This window comes from Lichenostomus cassidix, chromosome 10 (assembly GCF_008360975.1).
Source record: "Lichenostomus cassidix isolate B80296 chromosome 10, HeHo_3.0, whole genome shotgun sequence".
Lineage (NCBI taxonomy): Eukaryota > Metazoa > Chordata > Aves > Passeriformes > Meliphagidae > Lichenostomus > Lichenostomus cassidix.
The window spans coordinates 5,393,720-5,413,312 of NC_139491.1; the positions used below are offsets into that span (position 1 = coordinate 5,393,720).

The 19,593-nt window shown below is 41.4% G+C and overlaps 1 protein-coding gene across 3 annotated transcripts in view; it reads right to left on the minus strand.

The window, feature by feature from the left end:
* The window catches only part of MCTP2 (multiple C2 and transmembrane domain containing 2), a 121,640-nt gene that overhangs the window by 64,564 nt on the left and 37,483 nt on the right, over positions 1-19,593 (minus strand). For all 3 annotated transcript variants that reach the window (XM_085070388.1, XM_085070389.1, XM_085070391.1), the window contains 5 exons: positions 18,820-18,896; positions 17,587-17,698; positions 15,907-15,942; positions 7,525-7,689; positions 6,042-6,172 (listed from right to left, as the gene is read on the minus strand). In XM_085070388.1, the coding sequence (XP_084926514.1) occupies positions 6,042-6,172; positions 7,525-7,689; positions 15,907-15,942; positions 17,587-17,698; positions 18,820-18,896 (521 nt within the window). The remainder of the gene's footprint in view (positions 1-6,041; positions 6,173-7,524; positions 7,690-15,906; positions 15,943-17,586; positions 17,699-18,819; positions 18,897-19,593) is intronic.

Below are 19,593 nucleotides of genomic sequence, written 5' to 3' on the forward strand. Positions count from 1 at the left end.
ACATTTTCAGTGTACTGTTATATTTCCCAAAGGGAAGGATTGTCTTAAAAGTCCCCCCACCCACTCCTCACACATATGTATCATTAACCTGATACTTCCCCCAAAAATAAAAATAAAGAGGATAAGAAAGAAATATTCATGAAAAGACAATAATAAAATATGAGTATGGGCTAAAGCAGAGAGATCACCAGGCAGTCACACACGAAGGGAGTGGTTAAATGCAACAAAAAGCCTAATCACTTGGCTCAGCTAAATGCCTTCTATTTAGAAGTCCAGTAAATGGAGTGGAAATTTCTTGAGCCTCCGTGGGGCTTGACTTTTAAGAATAGGCTGAACAAAAGTTAGAGATGAAAAAAGGGTAAAAAAAAAAACCAAAACAAAACAAAAAACCAACAAAAAATAAGAGAAGCTTTTCTGCCACACTGCAGGAGGAGGAACATTTCTCAAAGGGACAGGCAGTGGATGATGGAGAGTGAGCGCTTTTGCTTCGCTTAATGCCTGCCGACAAGTTTTTATTTAAACTAAACTTGTTAAGGTGTTGTCTTAATAGGCTAAAATTCCACAGGGTTCCCCCAGGTGGGTTTCTTCTGGGTAAATGGTGCATGTAGTGTTCCTGATTGATCCCATTCCAGTAGTAGAGCTGGAGCAGTTTATGCCCATCTGCTATAAATTGCATGCTTTCCGCTTCTTAACAGCCTATTTTCTGTGAATGCTAAAGGGGGTGAAAAAAAGAGAGAAAAAAAAAAAATCTCAAAACATTCCAGCCTGAGAACCCAAGAAACTATGTTATGAAGTAAAAGCCAGTGCTCTGATGAGTTTCTAAGTTGTCCAGCAGCTCCACGTGTTAAAACACAACTCCTTAAGCTTCCTCTGACCACAATCAACGGGAATGACTTTGCCTTAAGTGTGCTCTTTTCTCTCCCCTGCTCTGGAGGTGCAACAGGTTTCAAGTTTACTCTTATTAACTGCTTTCAAGTGCTTTGAAAGAGAAGGAAAATAAACCAGGCAGAGTACCAAGACGGCTGGGCGCGTAGGCTGCCTCTCAACACCATTTCCAAGTGTGAGAGGTTGCATTTAAAGCTCATTGTTACGCCTAGACTCTTCAGAAAGATATGACAGGAAAAGTTACAGCAGAGAGGAAAACAAAACAACAACAAAGAGAGAGAAAAAGACCTTATTTCTTTCTGAGAAAAAGCCCTTATCACTTCCACTCTGGAGGTCAACATCACCTTGGCTGTATTAACACCGTGGCAACTCAGGCTGTAGGATTTTCACTGATACTCTGGGCATCAGCACAAAAGGGGGGATGTATCCTTATCTTGGAGTTTAATTCTGATTTTTTTTTTTTCCCCAGATGAAGAAACTGAAGGAAGGAGAGGGGAAATCTGAAGGTCACCCAGCTGGTGTGTGGTTCAGCTGGCGATAGAGGCCATGTGTCCCACATCAGCATTTCATACACCACCCACTCAATGCAGACCACAACTGGGAAAAGCTGCAGTTGTTTTTTGTGTTAAAAAACTTTCCACGGAGCAAGACAGAAAACACAACTTGTTTGGACAACAGGGCATCTCCCACCAATAGATAACCTCAGAGCTCCATCATGTGTCAAAGGCAAAGTTAAATATAATTCTATCTTGTTTTGGCAAATTGGAATTTCTTCTCTTCTTAAAAGAATTTGATTCGCATAAGGTCAAGGAAAAGATGGAATATAAGGGTGTGGGGGTAGGAGGGATGCACATGTGGAGGGGAAAACAGCAGGAGGTGGAGTGTAAGTATTTCTTCCTCAAATCATGTCTGATTTCTGTGCAAACTAACTTCCCTTAAAACATCTGTGTTCACTCAAGGTATGCCTCTATTTTCTTGCAAGGAACTGAAAAGAAAATCCACATTTGCACTGGCAAAAGGCTTAAGAAAAAACAAAAAAGAATCTGTTTCATTTAGGTTACACAACCTAATTGATCAGACTGCAAAGACTGCAGCTTGGTAAAACAATTAGACATTCAATTTACTATATAAATTCAGCAATTTCCACACAAACACTTCTACACTATTAAAACGAGTCTAATGATTTCCAAACTACTTCCCTCATTCTCTGGAAACAGAAACTCTTCCTTTCCTTCTTTCTCAGCCTTCTATCTGCAAGATCTTATTACAGATAATTATTTCACAGGAAAGTGGTAAGAGACTATTGTGATGGGCACAGACTCAAACTAATGGAGGTAATCCACTTTTGTTTAAAAATTGCCTGATCTGAATGCAAAGGGCAAAAAACTCTCAGAATATTTGTATTTTAGGTGATGCGAATGATATCCTGAGTTAAATTCTTGGCAGCAATCCTATCACAGGATAGAACAGTTCTGCTTGTTGTCATCTTTTGCTATGTCAAATTCAGACATAATCTTTCACACAAAAAGCTAAATGCACAGTCTGTAGGGGCTGAAACTATAAGTTAAGTGCACTGTGCACACAACTGTATCACTTTTCATTCTTTTACCCACAATTAATTAAATGCTTTCCTTCCTCCTCCTGATCAATATTGAGATCTACACCTCTGTATTAGTCTCTAGTCCCATAGAGGCCTTCACCAAAGCTTTAGTTTTCATTTAGAACTGTTGTTTTGACTTAAAGCCCTCACCTGTAGCTTCTTTTTTTCCTTTTTTATTCCGTTTTGCAGAGAAATAGTACTTGAGAACAGTACACAGTAAACTCGGGATTAAAATATTTGTTTATCAGGGAATCACATGTTAAAATTTCACTCTAATGTGCTGAGCTTAGCTTTTTACTAGCCATGGAGTTGTATTTTGTTTTCCCATTCACAGATAATCAAATTATGACAGGAATCTTTAAATATATATAAATATATTTGAAAAAATCTGTACACAATATTACCATTTTTTCCCCTGCAGACATCTTGAAAGCCCTTCACAAAAGAGATCAGAATCATTATCACAGATCAGGATCATTATCACAGAGTACAGAAAGAGGTATCTGTGATTAATATTTGAAATTTCAAATGCCACAGGTATCAGGAAAACAATTAATAAGGCCTTATTCTGACTTATTGGATGGATAAATTTTGGTTTTCTGATCCATCCTAGAGCCTGGTGGAATTTAAGTGAAGCTTTTGGTTGCAGCCATAGATGGGGATTTTACTGCTCCAACCCAACAGCAGAGCCTTTAAAACATGGGTTGTTTCTTATTGCAAAGACAGTTTCCTGGAGGCATTCATCATAAAGATATTGGAGGCACTCCAGTCTCAGAGCTCATGGTCTTAAGTTTAGCAATTTTTGTAAAATCTCTTTCTTGAGGTAAATATGGGAAGGAAAACCCTTCAATGTTCTGCAGCATCTCTTTTTCAGGACTTATCCCCCAGTGCAGAAACACTCTCTAACAACCTGGCATAAACAATTTAACTCTGCCTGGACAAATTCTGCACACGTTAACACCTTTGTTTATTCATATACATTAACATCGTCTCCTGTTTATAGCATGCCTCTTGTCCCAAAGGACCCAAAAAGCACTCAATAAACGTTACTAACAGCCCTGTGCAGACTAAATAGAGGGATTATTTCATCCAGCACCAAAATGCAGCCAGCCCTCAGTGTCAGAGCCTGCAGCTGAACCGCTCAAGGCTGCAGGATTTTAAGTGAGGAAGAGAAATTGGACCCAGCTGAAACTCTACGGAGACTGCAGGTAGGCTGAATGTAATAATTTAGCTTGTGATGTGCACTGACAGTGAGGGTTTGTTTTGTGATAGAAGGGTGACATGAAATGTTTCCTCTCTGATTCAGGAGCAGGCAAACACCCCAGGTGTTTGTGTTCAGCACCAGAGGTCCAAGGCATTCCTTATTCTGCATGTTCCATGCTCTCCACAGACACTTCAGGTCCTATTTCAGGAACAATATTTTAACTTGAAACCAAATTATGCCTGGGAGAGGAACCAGGTTCCAGAGGCTTAAGGCATCCACACTATCTAAAATCCTGGGTCTAAAGGAATTGACAGAAATCTTTGTGCCACAAAAGTTTTGCAGTCTGGATTATCAGACTTGACTCTGCTATGAGCACCTCTGACTTCATTTAAATACAAAAAAAAATCCATATATTAAAACATTTAACCAACACAGAGGTTGAACTGGCTGGAAGGGAGCATAATGAATTCTAACTCTCAATTCATAAACTGACCACAAAATTATTAAGTCAGATCCAGAAAATTTTGCTTTCCCCTTAAAACCATGCAAATTATTTGAGGGCAATTGGCTGTACTGCTGTGTGTAATGACCGAATATAACCCACAAACATTTTACTAAAGAATATTTCTTACAATGATGTTGTGAAATCCAGAAATCTCAAACTCAATTTGGAAATCATGGAGACAATAAACATGGCACCTCATAATGCTGTTTTTCCAACAGAACCCTTTTCCAGATTAGACTGCATTTGAACCCTTCATAAAATATTATTTATAAGGTGTCAAAAAGTTTCTGCATTGTAAAAACAATACTTATTATACATTTGGTGTTTACCTATTCTTGCAACTGCTCTTCAAAAACTAGTATCTTTTTTCCTGTTTTGATGCTACAGCCAATTTGCTGTGCTTAAGACAACAAAAGCAAAAAAAAATTCTCTCCACATAGACTTCAAAAATAAAATTAAACATAGAATCATGGAATTGTTTGGGTTGGAAGGGATCTTAAAGATCATCTTGTTCCAACCCCCTGCCACAGGCAGGGACACCTTCCACTATCCCAGGCTGCTCAGGGCTCCATCCAACCTGGCCTTGAACACTTCCAGGGATTTACCCTGGAAGATTTACTTCAAAGTAAAGGTAAATCTACCACACACAGACCTCACCAGTGCTGAATAGAGTAAGAATTTTGCTGATAGTTTCTGCCACACTAAACACCACCTGCCAGAAACCAGTAGAAAAAAAAGAAAAAAGAAAGGGAGGAGGGGGAACTGAGGAAAAAAATTAAAATAGAGGGAAAAAAAAACCTAAGCAAGAATTGCTCCAGCATCAGGGAGACTGACCTGAGGCAAGCTGCAAACACTGCTTTATTTCTTAACTCTAAACAGAATATCAGAAGTAATGGAAGTAACTGTGAGAATGGAAGGAACAGATTCATCTTCAGCCCCTTCTCCATGTGATGAGCAACAGCACTCAGCCAGAAAGAATTTCCTGCTCTGCAAAACCACAAACATTTGTAGAGCCAAAGGGCATTGTTCTTCTCAGTGAATAGTTTCAAACTATTTGAATGCTTAAAGTAAGAGAATGTTCTTATGAGTTACTGTTATTTAGTCAGCAAGTTGTGAAAGCCTGCCCAGGTGAGAGCAGCAAACAACTGCAGGCTTTAAACAGCCTCAGGAAATTCAGAGTTGTGGCAATGATGCTGCCAGCAGATGGGCATGGACAGACACAGGAGGGTCTCCAGTGAGGGGAATGGTTCTGGTGCTGCTGCCTGTGGCCAACAGGGCCAGGGGTGGTTTGGGGAAATGAGTTCACAGGACAGTGCTGAAAGCCAAAGGAAGGAGGAGCAAGGTACTGCTAAGAAAACAATGCTTTAGAAATTAAGATAGAGTGAAATGGAATTAAAGAATCATGGAAGAGCACAAGAAGAAAACAACATCAAAGTGCAAGGGGGAAAAAAGGGACATTAGTGGCACTGTCAAAAGGAGCACAAAGATCCCTGGGCTGGCATCAGCAGGGCACATCAGGATGTGGAGCAATATCAGCACAAAAATACAGAAAAATCCTGCCTCCTTAATGCCACTGAGCTCCCACAATATTTCATGTTTTAGAGGCAGTTTGGGTGTCTCTGCATTCAGATTTTGGCTAATGAATTACCCATTAATAAGTTTTAATAAACATAATGTAAACATCACCTGGACATGACTGGAATAAGGAGAGAAAAATACATTATGATGCTGGTAATGAAAACAAATTGATCAGTTTAAAAAAAGTAACAATTAAAATCACATTCTTTTTTGTACTTACCCCATTTCCACCCCCCCCAGAAAAAAAATCTAACTCAGACCCAACTTACGTTCCCAAAAGCTCGTCATGCTTTTTGTTATCCTTTCTCCACACCTCAATGTCCAACATATCCTTCCTGTCAGAGAAGTAGTGAAAATCAAACTGTTCCCTCCACTGAGGATTTGCACTCTTACACAGTCTCTAGAAAACATGCAGTTATAGTATTTACTTTTCTTAAACAGTATTATTTTCACAGTAAAGCAAAAGAAAAAAAAAATCAATTCTACAGAACAAGGCCAGTTGTTAGAGCATCAAGTACTAATGTCATTCCAACCAAAGCTCCCCAGCCCATCACATATAGTCTCATCTTCCTAAATGTTCCCTTTCCTCCCTCTCAATATACAATAAATACACAGTTGTTATCTGAATGAGTGGCTGGAGAAATTCTGAAATACAAGGTGGACCCACTAGCTCCACTTCCAGTGGATTGTGGTCATCATTTAATATCACACACTAGAAAAAAATCAAGAATAACCCTTTTGAGGAAAATCACCTGGAAACAGGTTTGAATTAATTAAGGAACCCAAAGCAGTATTTTTTTACCCTTATGTGTTAAAAAAACAGCTCAGCCTTGCAGATTCACAACACATCTATGCACCATTAGAGAGACACATAAAAAGGGATTGTAACAGGAGTAACATCTATTTATCCAAAAGTAACTAAACCATTTGTTATTTTTCAAAACTACTCTTCTAAATAAAAACCATATCATGACCTTGGTTTGAGGTCTGATGAGAGGGACAGAGTGCAGGTTTCAGATGCGCCTACATCCAAATGCTGTGTTCTGTGAACTTGCTCTGTACATTTTGTACAGGAGGAGGTTTGTTTTCTCCTCCTCTGCACTTCCAGTTCATGACATGCAGAGCTTTTGCTCTCTCAACAGAGTATTACTTTAATTATAGCCTTTCTTCTTATTAGACTTTGCAGACAAAATGTGTATCTTTGGGAACCCCATTTATTTCCTAGAATATTATGAAACTGAACTGCATACAAATAAACACAGCCTAGAAGAATAAAAATTAATATCAAAACCATGGAACATTTTGTCTGCTTGGGGGGCAGGTTCTGCAATATGTAACATATTTTTCAAGAAAGGTACTTTAAAAGAAAAATAATTCCCCCACACTGGAAACCATTTCAGGTCTACTTTTTCAGCAGACTTAACACTGCAAACCCAACTTCTGTCTTGGCAGAGAACAAAACACATGTGAGATGCATGTAGCTTTATTTCATTTCATATTAATGTCAAACATCCATCAACATGATGAGTGTCTTAAATGCACAAAACACAGATAACACACAATATTCCTAACTTTCTCTACTGGCATAAAAACAGAGCAAAAAAATGTTAATGCTTCTGGTCTGGTATCCAGGTTTTGAACTCACTTATCTAAAGGAGTATCAAGAACAGTTCCATCTGACGTAACACCAGTAAAAGAAACACCAAGTACCTGATTGACTTCAGACAACTTAAGGAAATCCTTAATACTTACCTTGCTCTTGTATCTTTGATCCCCCAGTTTGAGGAGAATAAAAATCTCCGCCAAGCCCCCCCTGGGCATGTTCTTCCCCTCCAGGAGGGTGATGGTGACCAGCCCGTTCCACAGCTGGTTCTTGCGCAGAGACTCGGAGAGCCGCATGTTCCGCGTGAAACTCGGCTGAAAAGCAAGGCAGCAACACAGAATGTTTAAACAACCCAAACACATTTTCATGCTCACGTTAAACTGTGATGTGAAAGCGCACCAGGAGGGAGAGAGACACCATGCTCCCCCAGGAGGGAGCAGGCAATGGGGGACAGTAGGATGGTATGGATTTTCTGCCTGGATACAGTACAGCTGGCCCTGTGAAGGGATGGTGCTCAATGCCACAGCAAAATCAGCAGGGTTTGCTTTAACCACCAGAGAAATCACCTTCAGCTCCCCCGGCTGATCTCTGGCAAGAGCAGACCTCAAACACTGAGAGCAATCTGTCACCTTGGCTTGGGGAAAAGCATGGCAGAGCGATGGGGAACGGAACAAGGGAGAAACTAAAGTAAACTCTTAAAACGTCCATAAAACGCAGGTCTGTCCTTTCTGGGGAGGCAGCCCAGGATCATAAAGCCCATGGCCAGGTGAAAGGCTGAGCAGCATCTCCCACCTCCTCCATCACTCAGCCTCCACCACCAGCATTAGCTCTTTACCCGCTGCCTTTGCTGCTCCTGCGGGCAGAAACAGAGCCCACGAATCAAAAATACTGATGCCTGCTGAAAAAACACTGACACCACCAGGCTCTTTATCTGGAGTTATGGTTACCTGGTAGCCACATTTGTTACCTCCGCAGCTTCATCTCGCACAGCACGGCTGCGCTAACAGTTTGCTAACTGGCAATATTTTATTGGACAGAGGATGATTAAATAGGCCTTTATTTGGGGGGGAGTGAGCTGGAAACATTAAAACTCAAGGCTATACTTTTCTTCCCGCAGTAAAAATCCTGCCATATTTTATTCTCCTGAAGCAACTTTTAACTCGCCACACTTTGGAGCTTCAATCATGTCATGTACAGGTGGGAGCAAGACGGAGGAGAAGATTTCACAAGTCACTTTAAAACAGGACGTGTTAGCTTTAAAAGCAAGTAAGAAATGTTGTTGCTAAATAAAACGATTGCAAAAGCACCTGATGTCTGAAGATTACTTTTTATGGATCAATTACCCGGCAACAAAATTCTTAAATCATAGGTGGTGAACTCACAAATTTTTTTACTTGCTTTTTACTGGTTAAAATACCAAATTCTGAATCCCACAAGCATATTAGTACACTTCTATTTAAACACCCCGTTTGGCTTTCCTGGCACAGTGGGTAAAAATTCCTACCTTTAAAAAGAAAACGAGATTTTGATTCATAAATCCAGCTGCAATGTAATTTCTTTTCTCTCTTTTTTTTTTTTAAGTTCGTCTTTTGGGCCAAAAAACTAAAGCATGACTGTTCCCATGGACATACTTCAAAGTCCCAGCAGATATATTCCTCCCTAAACACTGCAACTATTTCAAAATCCTTTTTATAAAAAAGGGAGTAATGTCCACAAGGGATCAAAGGGCATTCTACAGTCTGGCAATCGCCTTAGAAAAATGGCAGTGCTTCCATGAAATATGCCCTAAAATAATTTTGCAGCTTGGTATGTCCTAATTTCGAATTGGATGTTTATCTTGGAAAGGCTTCTATCTAACTTGTCCATAAAACAGCTCCACTTAGCTCTATGAGCCCTGTGAAAATGGAATCCAAAGCTGGCTATTAAGGGGGCCTGGAGATTGCTTCCATATGGCGTAACAGCATGGGAGTGGAGGGCTAAGGCCTACAGCAGGCGCTGCTTGGCTTGAGCTCCCCATCTATCCATGGACACTCATTGCATTACACCATAACATCTGGATTATTGCTTGTAATGTCCCTGGGAAATATCCACTTCCCATCAAAGCCTTTATCTATCTCGCTTGTACTTTGAACATTTTAGTATTTAACATAGTCATGTTTGATGTGATGTACTCGCTGCTTTAGGAGCAAGGATTTTCCCTCCCCCTCCTGCTCCTTCCTCGGAGGAGGAAGAGGTATTTGATGTTAGTTCGCAAAGAAAAAGAGGGGAAAAAAAAAAAGCCCAAAAAAACAGATGAAGTTTATTATCCACGTTACAATTTCTTTTAAAAACAAGGCATCCAGCTCCCTTCAAAGCTTCCAGGCTGAACACAAAAGACAGTTGTTATCACTCAGTTTTCAAATCAAACTTGGATTCTTTTCTCTTTTCATCCAGGCCAGTATTTTAGGGAGTCACTCAGCGTCGGGGACCTTCCTACCCCAGCTCTACAGCACACACAACCCCACCCTCGTGGCTGCTGACTTTGACAGTTCAAAGGACTGTTGGGAGGTGCCCAAACCAGCCTGGATCCCACACAGTCCCAGGAAAAATCAGCACCTGCACTCAGCATTACCAGAACACTCTGCAATGCATCAACCTCGACCTCCCAAAACAGGTGGAGGAGCAAAGAGCTTTGAGCACCTCCTCGTGTGGCTGTGCAGCTGCAAGGGCACCCTGTGCTCCTGTCCAGAGGGGTTTGGGGTCTCCAGCTGCCAGGACCTGTGTGAGATCCAGCATCACTCGAGAGCATCCCACTGCAGAGTGGAGCCAAGATGTTCACGACTGGTTCAGGACACAGTGCTGCCCTGCAGCAGCTCCACACTGCCTCTGTGACTCTCCCAGCTCCCCCAGCCCTGCCCTGCCACCACCCCTGCCCCTCTTCTCATACTAGGAATGCTCTGGATTTCCTGGACATGCCCAGGTCGCCCCCACAGTCTGCTCAGCAGGTCTGGCACATTTCCTGTGCCTTGCAGCACCAAAGAGCCCCTCTGTACTTGCTCTGTGGCCACCTCTCCAGCCTCCCCAGGTATTTGGCAGGCTGTTCCTCTGACCACCCTGATGGAAATCCCGGTGAAACAGGCAGTGTCTCAGATTGCACTCACAGTTTCTGGAAGGAAGCACGTCTGGGGAAAATCAGATGTGTGGTAGACCCACAGACCCAGACCTTCAATGAGTCAACTTTAGTGCTGCCCAGGGAAGCCTGCACGATGGAAAATGCCTCCCAGGTGACAAGAAAATGATATTGCATTGTTTATTTTAGAAGCCTTACCTCCTCTCTGATACCCCACACCTACTCATTTCAAACTGATTTACACAGAGCTAATTGATTAAACTTCACAGCCTCCCTCTGAGTTGGCAAAACTATTGCAGAGCAGAGCACAGAGGAGCACAGCCATTAATCCAACAAAGTTACTCGGGCAAAACCAGCACTGAAAAAACCACCCCAAACACCCTCCCTGTCTGCAGCCACCACTGCCCTAACCTGCCTTCACAATGAGACCAGAAAAGTCAAAGCCCCTGTCCATACTGGCCAGAAAATGAGGATGTAAATACTTCATCAGTGACAATTTTGAAGTGTTTTATCTCTTCAGCTCTTCCCTTTGCTGTTACCTTCCAGGCTACTGACTATATACTGACTAGTTCCTCCCTGCTATATTTTCCTGTAAGCTCTCTGCTCACAGTCTGGCTACATCCCAGACCAAAGTAAAGGTACCTTGTCAAGGTACAGAAGAGTTGGCTGAAGCTGGGATCAGGCTACAGGACTGGAAATTAAGAAACACATGATTTATGATTGAAGCTGGAACATGTCCCAAGCACAAGATATTGGACAAGGTTGCTTATTCCTTCCCCTCATCATTTCTGAAAGCAAGGTAGCCTCGAGACCAGAATTTGAGGGTTGTCTCTAGATAGAGCTCTGATTTTGGCTGGGCTCTGTGTGCAAGTAAGAAGTAATACCATAAAGGTCACCTTTATGAGCAGTTTACTGCTGTAAAATGGATAACAACTGGAACTAAAGACATCCCTCAAGCAAGCCAGCCAGGGAAAAAAAAAAACCAAACCCCAAACAATAAGCACAAAAATATTCAGAGATCCTCATTCCTTAAAACAAACTAGATGTTTTTTAAGTCTAAGAACCCATGTCTACTGCAGATTTAGGGACTATTGCTCATCAGGTAAGCAATGAGTAATCTCTGAAGCAAAAGTATGGCCTGGTCATAGGGCAGGACCCTGCTACAAGAGGACCAGAAGATGGTTCTTCTCCCGACTGCTTAGAAATGAAATTTGCCCAAAAAACATTCCACAGCTCTGAATACAAAAATTAAAAATCAGTGCTCACATCACCATTCTCAAAATCTTATTCCTGGTTTCAAAATAAGTACAAAAGGTTGTCACATCAACTTTCAATTTTCTATTTCTTTCTGGCTTTGGTTTAAAGAAGAGTGAGCAGGTGGGCTACATTCTGCCTTCACAAAGCCAAATACAGGAGATGAACAGGAATGACAGAGCTTTGGAGGGGAAAGAACCAGCTCATTGACCCAGCTTCACAAAATCCTTTAGGAGCTCCAGTCTCCCTGATAACTCCATTTGGATATAATCTCCCTCCATAGGCACCCAGCAAATCCCCTCTGGTGCATCAGGGCTGCTTTCAAATCTGTCTCTTTTCCTGACACACACATACATGCCCCAAGTTCAAACTTGTTTTTGAAGCAATAAAGAGATGCAGAAAAATTGTACATTTAAATGACACGGCGAGGTGGCCAAGTGTGAAGTGAGCCCATCTCTCCCATCTTTCATTTAAAAGGATGAGACAGGACAACAGAAAGCCTGCCGCAATCCCCGCGAAGAGGTCAACGTCAAAACTGGGCCGCGTAATTCGCCATTTGAGAAAACAACAACACACAAATAGGAGGACTCTTCGGACCTCTCCTCATTAGGCACAAAAAACCATTTCTGCAGAGGCAGTTTTCCCCTGGGAAAGAGGAGAGGGCAGCGGGAAAGGCAAGTGAACCAACACGAGATTGCCACCACGACGCGTGACCCTGTGGCGAGCGAGTCCCTGCGCTCTGCTGCCCACGGGGGATTGGGGAGAGAGCCAAACACAATGAGGCAGACAAAAATGAAACCTAACAGCCCACACTGGGAAAAAAATGAAAGGAGAGTGAGGGATTTTCCTCTGCGATGAGATGCTTGAGGAGCACTTGGGGCCGGTCAGCCTTTCAGCCAATTTATTCAATCAGCTTAGGCTATCAAGGTGGCAATTCCGTCGCTTTTGTTTCAGGACTGAGCTGCTGCAGGTCAATCCACCCCAATCTAACCTGCTTATTTGCCTCATGGATGTTCAACACTTAAAGGTTATTCAGCTGTACAAATGCTGGAAATAGCGTGCAGGGCACTCAGGGTGAGACTCAAGCCACCCGGGACAAACAAGGGTACTGAGCATCAGAGTGTTGGGCTCCAGCAGAGAGAGCTGCCAACTCCCTCTGTGCCCCACAAGGGAGAACAGAACAGAGGGGAGAGCTTGTCAATGCACAGATATGAGTGAGGATATTAATACTGCTTAATAGCATCCTCTTCCCTTTGCAATGCCACCCTCCATGAGGAGGAGAAGAAAGGCACACTCTTCAAAACAGCTCCCACGGAGGACAATGCTTTTCTCAGCTCCCATGAAAAATGAGGGATCTGGATGTGCTGCCCTTGTCTTGGGAATCTGCCCAAATATGCAATGATTCCCGTCCAGCAGCACTGAAAAATATATACTGCATAATAATCAACACATACCTAAATCATCCAGTTCGACAGCTCTTGCTCCAAAATGATTTAAAAGACCATATTGAGTTGCTGGAATCCTTCCTGAATCCTCCCTGTAATGACCATGAGGCTACTGGAGCAGGGCTGGAGATTTTGTACTGACACAGTTTTTGCTGTTGTCTGAAATGCAGCTTTTTCTTCAAAAAGCAAGGGAGCTCAGAGAACACACATGAAGAGCAAAATATCCACAACAGCCCACATCAGCCCCTTTGCCAGTCTGACATGGAGCTGCAACAGGTATCAATGCCATCAACATTTGGGGTAAATGTGGGAAGTCAGCAAGAATCTCGTGATTAATGTGAAAAGACTCATTTAGGACACTGATGTGCCAAATCTGCATTAAGACAACACAAAATGGTCAAATTAGAGGATAATCAGATTTCTTTCATGTAGGCAATACAGATTAAAAAACAGCTGTGAAAGTTATATTCATTTTGTCCATCCTTAAAATAAGTCATTTTCCCTGTATTTATAGAAGAGGAAAAGCTAAATATTACAATAGGGGTCAGCTGCAGTTCAGCACATAAAAAAAAAATCCAAAGAAAGCTATTTCAAATAGAAAACTTTTATCTGCCTAAACCTGGAGAGAGGAAATTTAGATGTCTCAGTTCAGCTGCTCAAATGGAAAGTATATTGTGTTTTCCTCCTGCAACATCCAGAGTCAGCTCAGGAGCCAAAAAACAGAAGTTTGTGCATCCATTACAGAGCTCCCTCCATTTCCCCTGCCCTCCTTATTCCTGTATCTTTATCTCGTCCAGCAACATTGTTTTCTACCCCATCATACTCTCTGGCTATTCTTCCATAACCTCTTGTGCCTTCCCTAGACACCTATATTCCCCATGCACACAATTTTTCTTCCCAGCCTTTATGTTCTGCCACAAACTGCTAGTACTGCTTCCACAGACCAGAGTTTCCTAACTAAAGATGGTTATTGATGTACAGTACTAGTGTTTTAGTGCAGTAGCAGAATCAATAAACCAGGAAATACTGCTTTGTCAGATTTTTTCCGGCGCATGCTGGGAAATATTTTTTACTGCCTTTGGATGGTCACAGAGGTTTTCTTTAGAGATCACACTGGAGCATGAACTGTGTCTTCCCTAGGAAGAGCTGAAGCTCTCCTACCCTCTAGTGACTGGAACAGAACAGAGCACAGAGTTAAAGCTTTTTTTTTTTCCTTTCAAACAATACTTTCATGTCTCGTAAATCAGCACCAAGCATTTCTTGATTTTACTTTGAAAGGTGTTAAGGCACAAGACAGAATGTCGAGAGCTTGATGGCTAAGGGTCCAAAAACATGGATGTAAGAAAATCATACAAAATGCAATGAGATATTGCCTAAAAACAAAAAGAAAAAACCAAACAAAAAACCCTAAGCAAACAACAAATAAAAACACCCCCAAAACTTGCAGCACCAGCAAGCAAGACAGAATTTTGGCTATTTTTAAGAAAAAATACCTGAGTTTAAAAACCTGACCCCCTTTCCCAGGTCCCAAAGCCAACCTTCATCCAGAGACAGCTATGTGAGAAACAGAGGGATCAAGCAACACTGACCAAGCGAGGGCACAGTAATTTCCAGAGTTTTAGTTAAAAACTAAAGGGATGAGCTCTTCAATTATTCCATCACTTTCTATCATGTGACATTCAGGGATTCCTGGCAGCTCTCTGCTCCAAGCACTGCAATATCCCTGCAATCAGAGCTCCAGAGACTGTACTTTGCACTTCTTCTATTGACAAAAACATCCTTGCTGGCACAGTACCTGAGCTGGTTGGCTCCTCTACACGGCACACCATGGTTGTAATGAATAAAACAAGAGGAGGTTAATGATTCAATTTATTTAGGCACAAACCGATAGTTACAGAGGGAAAATATCACGAGAACACATGCATCTTAAGAGCCAAATTCTGCTTTTCAGAGAGTGAGACTGTACAGCTCTCAAGCTGGGTACTGGGGCTTGCAGTGTCTGTATCATTGTTATTTACTCAATAGCAAATTAAAGCTTTACAGAACACATAAAAAGCCACAATCTGTTTTCTGAACAAGTCAAAATCTAATGCAAAAATGATATGGGAATATAAAAGTAATGGAAGCCTGCAGGGATCCTACAGGAGACCAAGGGAAGCAAGTTATATGGACATGTGGCAAGACACAAATCTTGGCAATCCTGTTACAATGGAGGCAATGAAAACTCCCTGCTCAGCCTCCATCCCAAGAACAAAAGGAATTTCTAAACCCTCAGAAGAAATACTGCCTCACAGAATTCCTCCCGCGGTGAGAGGAAGCCCCAAAGGTAGACTGGGATCCAGGAGATCCTCACTCAGCTCCAGCCACCTTCTGGGTGTTCTGAAACAACTCTAATCCTCCACAGCTCCTTTCATTCTGGTTGAATTTATGCCCATTTCCTCAGTACAGAAAGTTTTTCTCTCTTTCTACATCTCTTTGTGAATGGGGTCTTATTTTCTCTTGCCACTGGACACTACCACAGCACCTACAACTTGAAAACAGCAGAAATTTCCCATCACAATGAACAGAAAAATCAAAAATGCAAAGGCTATCACAGCCATCACATTATGACAGGTTGCATCTGTGCTTCCCGGTTTTCCTTTGTTTAGCCTGTTTCAGAGGGGGGCACAGATTTTGGGAAGGGACATTTCTTTTCATTAAGTGAAAAAAAAAAAAAGGATTACCTTGGATGAAGTTCGTTTCTTTCGACTTGACCATCTCTGTTCATGAGTCCCCATTATGGTACCAATGAGAATCCAGGGAAAGGAAACAGATAAGGAGTAAAATGGGCAAAGTGTTTAGTAAAAAAATTCAAATAGCAGTTTGTCAAATGAGTTAGAAAAGTCTGTTACAAAGTAGGGGGATATATCTACAACTGCATCTCCATCTACCTTCCCTGCCTCATGGAACATAACAATCAACAAACTCAAAACACCTGCATTGCACCAAAAAAAGAGGCAATAAAAAAAAAGTAATTGAGAATAAAAAGTGGAAGGACCCAGAGCCATTAGTAAGAAACATGGCTTATACTTTTGGTGCCATCTGGTTCTACAGTAAGCTAATTTAAAAAGGGGAAAAAAAAATCATCTTGCTGTTAAGTGCTAATGTGGACAGAGCTATTTCACTATTCTGACTCCATTGGAAATGGCTGAGCAATCTGCATTTGAAATATGAGGGCTTAAAACATTGTCTTTAAAAAAAATTACAGTGTGCACCAGCTCTTCTATCATCTGCACTCTGAATGTTAACTAGGCACCCAAGAGTACCAAAAGCTGCTATTTAAACCAATAAGCTTTGTTTCACTGGCTGGGTCTACTTTAGCCCAGGACTTCCTAAAAATCCAAGAATTCCTGAGGTTCTTCTGACTAAACTTTTCTGCTGAAGTAACTTTACATCTTTGCTTCACCCCTGCCTGCAATCCAGTGACACATGCCAACAATGCTCTCTTGTACAATTCAGAGGGGAGCTCACATTCCAGATCCAAGCCATCTCATAATGTAGATATTTAAATACAATGTTATTTTAAAATTGCCATTAAGCTTCTAAAAAATGACACAGTGAGGTAAAAATAACTTTATAATTACCTAATTATTAATTAAGATTTTACAATTCTCAAAAAGGCATCCATTTGAATAATAAATAATGAACAGCAGATATCCCACATTAGCTTCTTCTCGTTATGATTTCCAACCCCTTAAAACATTCATGTTTCTATAAATAATCCCATTCAGGCTGGAATTCCATACCTATAATTCAATACTGTGCTGTAAACAGCAAGTTTCATGCTAGACTCTGCAGAAAACTTGTAGAAATATTTTCTCTTTAATATGTATTACACATATTTAAAATCAGGTCTGGTTTTTAAGACTGTCCAAGTAATTGCCTGATGTTGGGTTTTCTCCACCTCTTGCTGGCCAGGAGTAGGATTAGTTCACCAATATTTGAGTGCTTCACACTGTGTATAAAACACTAGGAGAAATCTTGAAAAACAGAAGCAAAAAAGCCATGCACAGGACTTGAAATTTAAAAACTATCAGCTTTGTTGTTAAAATTTGAAAAAAAAGAATTTTAAAAAGGAAATATAATAGCTTTTCTTCAACCTGCCCATTGCAGTGCTGGACACAAGCCCAGTGCACATCACAGGCACGAGACAGAAGCATCCAGCTGCAAATGTCTACACAACTTTAACCCAGCTAAATATGGGGCTTTTTTTTTTTTTAAAGTTATGCTCTATCTCGATTTCAATATTGAGTCTCAGAGGATGAAAATAAAGGTGGCATTTCCTAGTAAATCAGATTATGCCAGCTCTTCTTTTCTCCCCCCTACAAATTCCAGCTATAAATTTGATTTCCTAAGCCACTTACATTTCTCTTGAAGTCTCCTTGCTTGACTGCTAGACTCAAGTTTAATACAATCACTCCCATGTCATCTTCTAAACTGTTGGGATCTTCCAGTTTTAAAACCTGTTCAGTAGTTCTACAAGCAAAAAAAAAAAAAAAGAAAAAAAGAAAAAGTTGTGCATTTATTGACTCCAGTTAACTCGAGTTGATTATTAAAGGTCAGGCTGAGCTGTGCAAATTTCAGCCTCTTGTCTGAAATTCCCAATATTGAGTTTAAATGTTAATATGGGAAATCTGGAGAGTTCCTTCTTGGTTCTGACAAAATACACCCCTCTTTTAATAATGCAGCACAGTGCTCCTACAGCACTGCTCACTACTCATAACTCCCCATATCCAGGTCCACACTGAATTAAGTTACTACTACCTCCTCACTTCACAGAGAAGAGTGACAGGGAAACTCATCCAAGTGAATTTTCTAATATCAATGGCTTGTATTTGACTCCAGAGATATTTATTCTACCTGCTTTCAATCCCCTTCCATGACTCTGTTCCCTTGCTAAAAACAGGAATGCTGCCATTTAGCTGGTGGCACTACCTCATGGCTAAATTAATATTTCTAGAAATTCAGATACAACAGCCACAGGAGCTACAACACCCCCGGCACAGGGAGAACCCATTCTCCCCAAAAAAAAGCCATCACACAGCAAGGGAGAATAAAAGAAAGAACTAAAACTTGAATTCCTGGCTCCCAGCTCCACATTGAGCCCAAGCAGCAGCAGACAAAAGGCACAGGGCTTGCCTCGGCACTAAATCAGGGCCAGATGCAGCTGCTGCAGGCAGGAATGGATACGGGGGGAGGCTGGAAAAGAGGAGCTGGCAGCAGCTAAATGCTCCCCAGCCCCCCAAAAAAGCACCCTGAGGGGCTGAGAACAGGTCCCAAACCTTCTCCCCCTCTTCCTTCTCCCCCCTCCATGAATTATCTTGGTGTGGCTCTCCCCAAACAATGCTTCATGCAGAAACTCTTAGTCGCAGAAATGGGCTCCATCCAGGTCGATTTGAACCCAGTGCGTAACGCTGGATAAAAATGCCTGCAGAATATTTATTTAAAGTGATTTCTCTTGATATCCCCACTCTTCTATCAAAAAAAAAAGTTTTCACGAATACACAAATTCCATGCCGGAATAAAAAGCATTTCATTACTTCCCTCTGTTTCCCAATTAAGCTGCATTAATAACCTTTAATTAAATAAACTGTTACCTATTGAGTTCAAGTTCAGTGAGCGCTACAGACGCCGAACCCATGAAGTCTGAAGAGGTTAAATCACGATCGTACACCTGGTGGCAAAATAAGACAAATATTTCCAATTTTCACATCATAAGCCAGTTTTATCCCAGGCGATGAAAGAACAGATATTTTAAGCCCTTTCAGTTCAATTTTGTATTTGAAAGATCAAAGCTTAGATATAATTCAGGGATCACTTTCCATCTCCCTGCTTTAATTTGTATTTTTAGCTAAATATTTAACCAGCATTTTGAAAGTATCTCCTTAATATTATGTAAACAGAGACATGTGTGCTGCTATGGATTGTGCCTGCTCCTTTATACTCCACACGACAGCATAATGAAACGCTGCACAAAAATCAGGTACTTCTGCTTACAGATGTTTTAGCAATTAGTGCTCACAACTGGTAGCTCGCGGTTCTGGTAACTCGAACGTTACTCGTAACGAGGAAAGGCTTTGCTACTTGTCACGGCTGCATCCCAGGTAATAATTCTGCACAGCCCAGCCAAATTACACTCCTAAAATGTGCTCCTGAAACTGCTCCTGCTTTCCCTGAGTTTGCACAAGCACCGGGAGAGAGAGAGCAGAATTCAGCTCCACGGCTTTAAACAGATCCAGTCAAGGAGTTTTATTTCAAACCTGGGTTTTTGCAGACGGGAAGCAAAACATGCAAGTAAAATCTGGGGAAGACATATGTGCGTTTTAATTTGAAATTGCTGAAGCTCTTAAACTGGGTTGTGTTTTATTCCG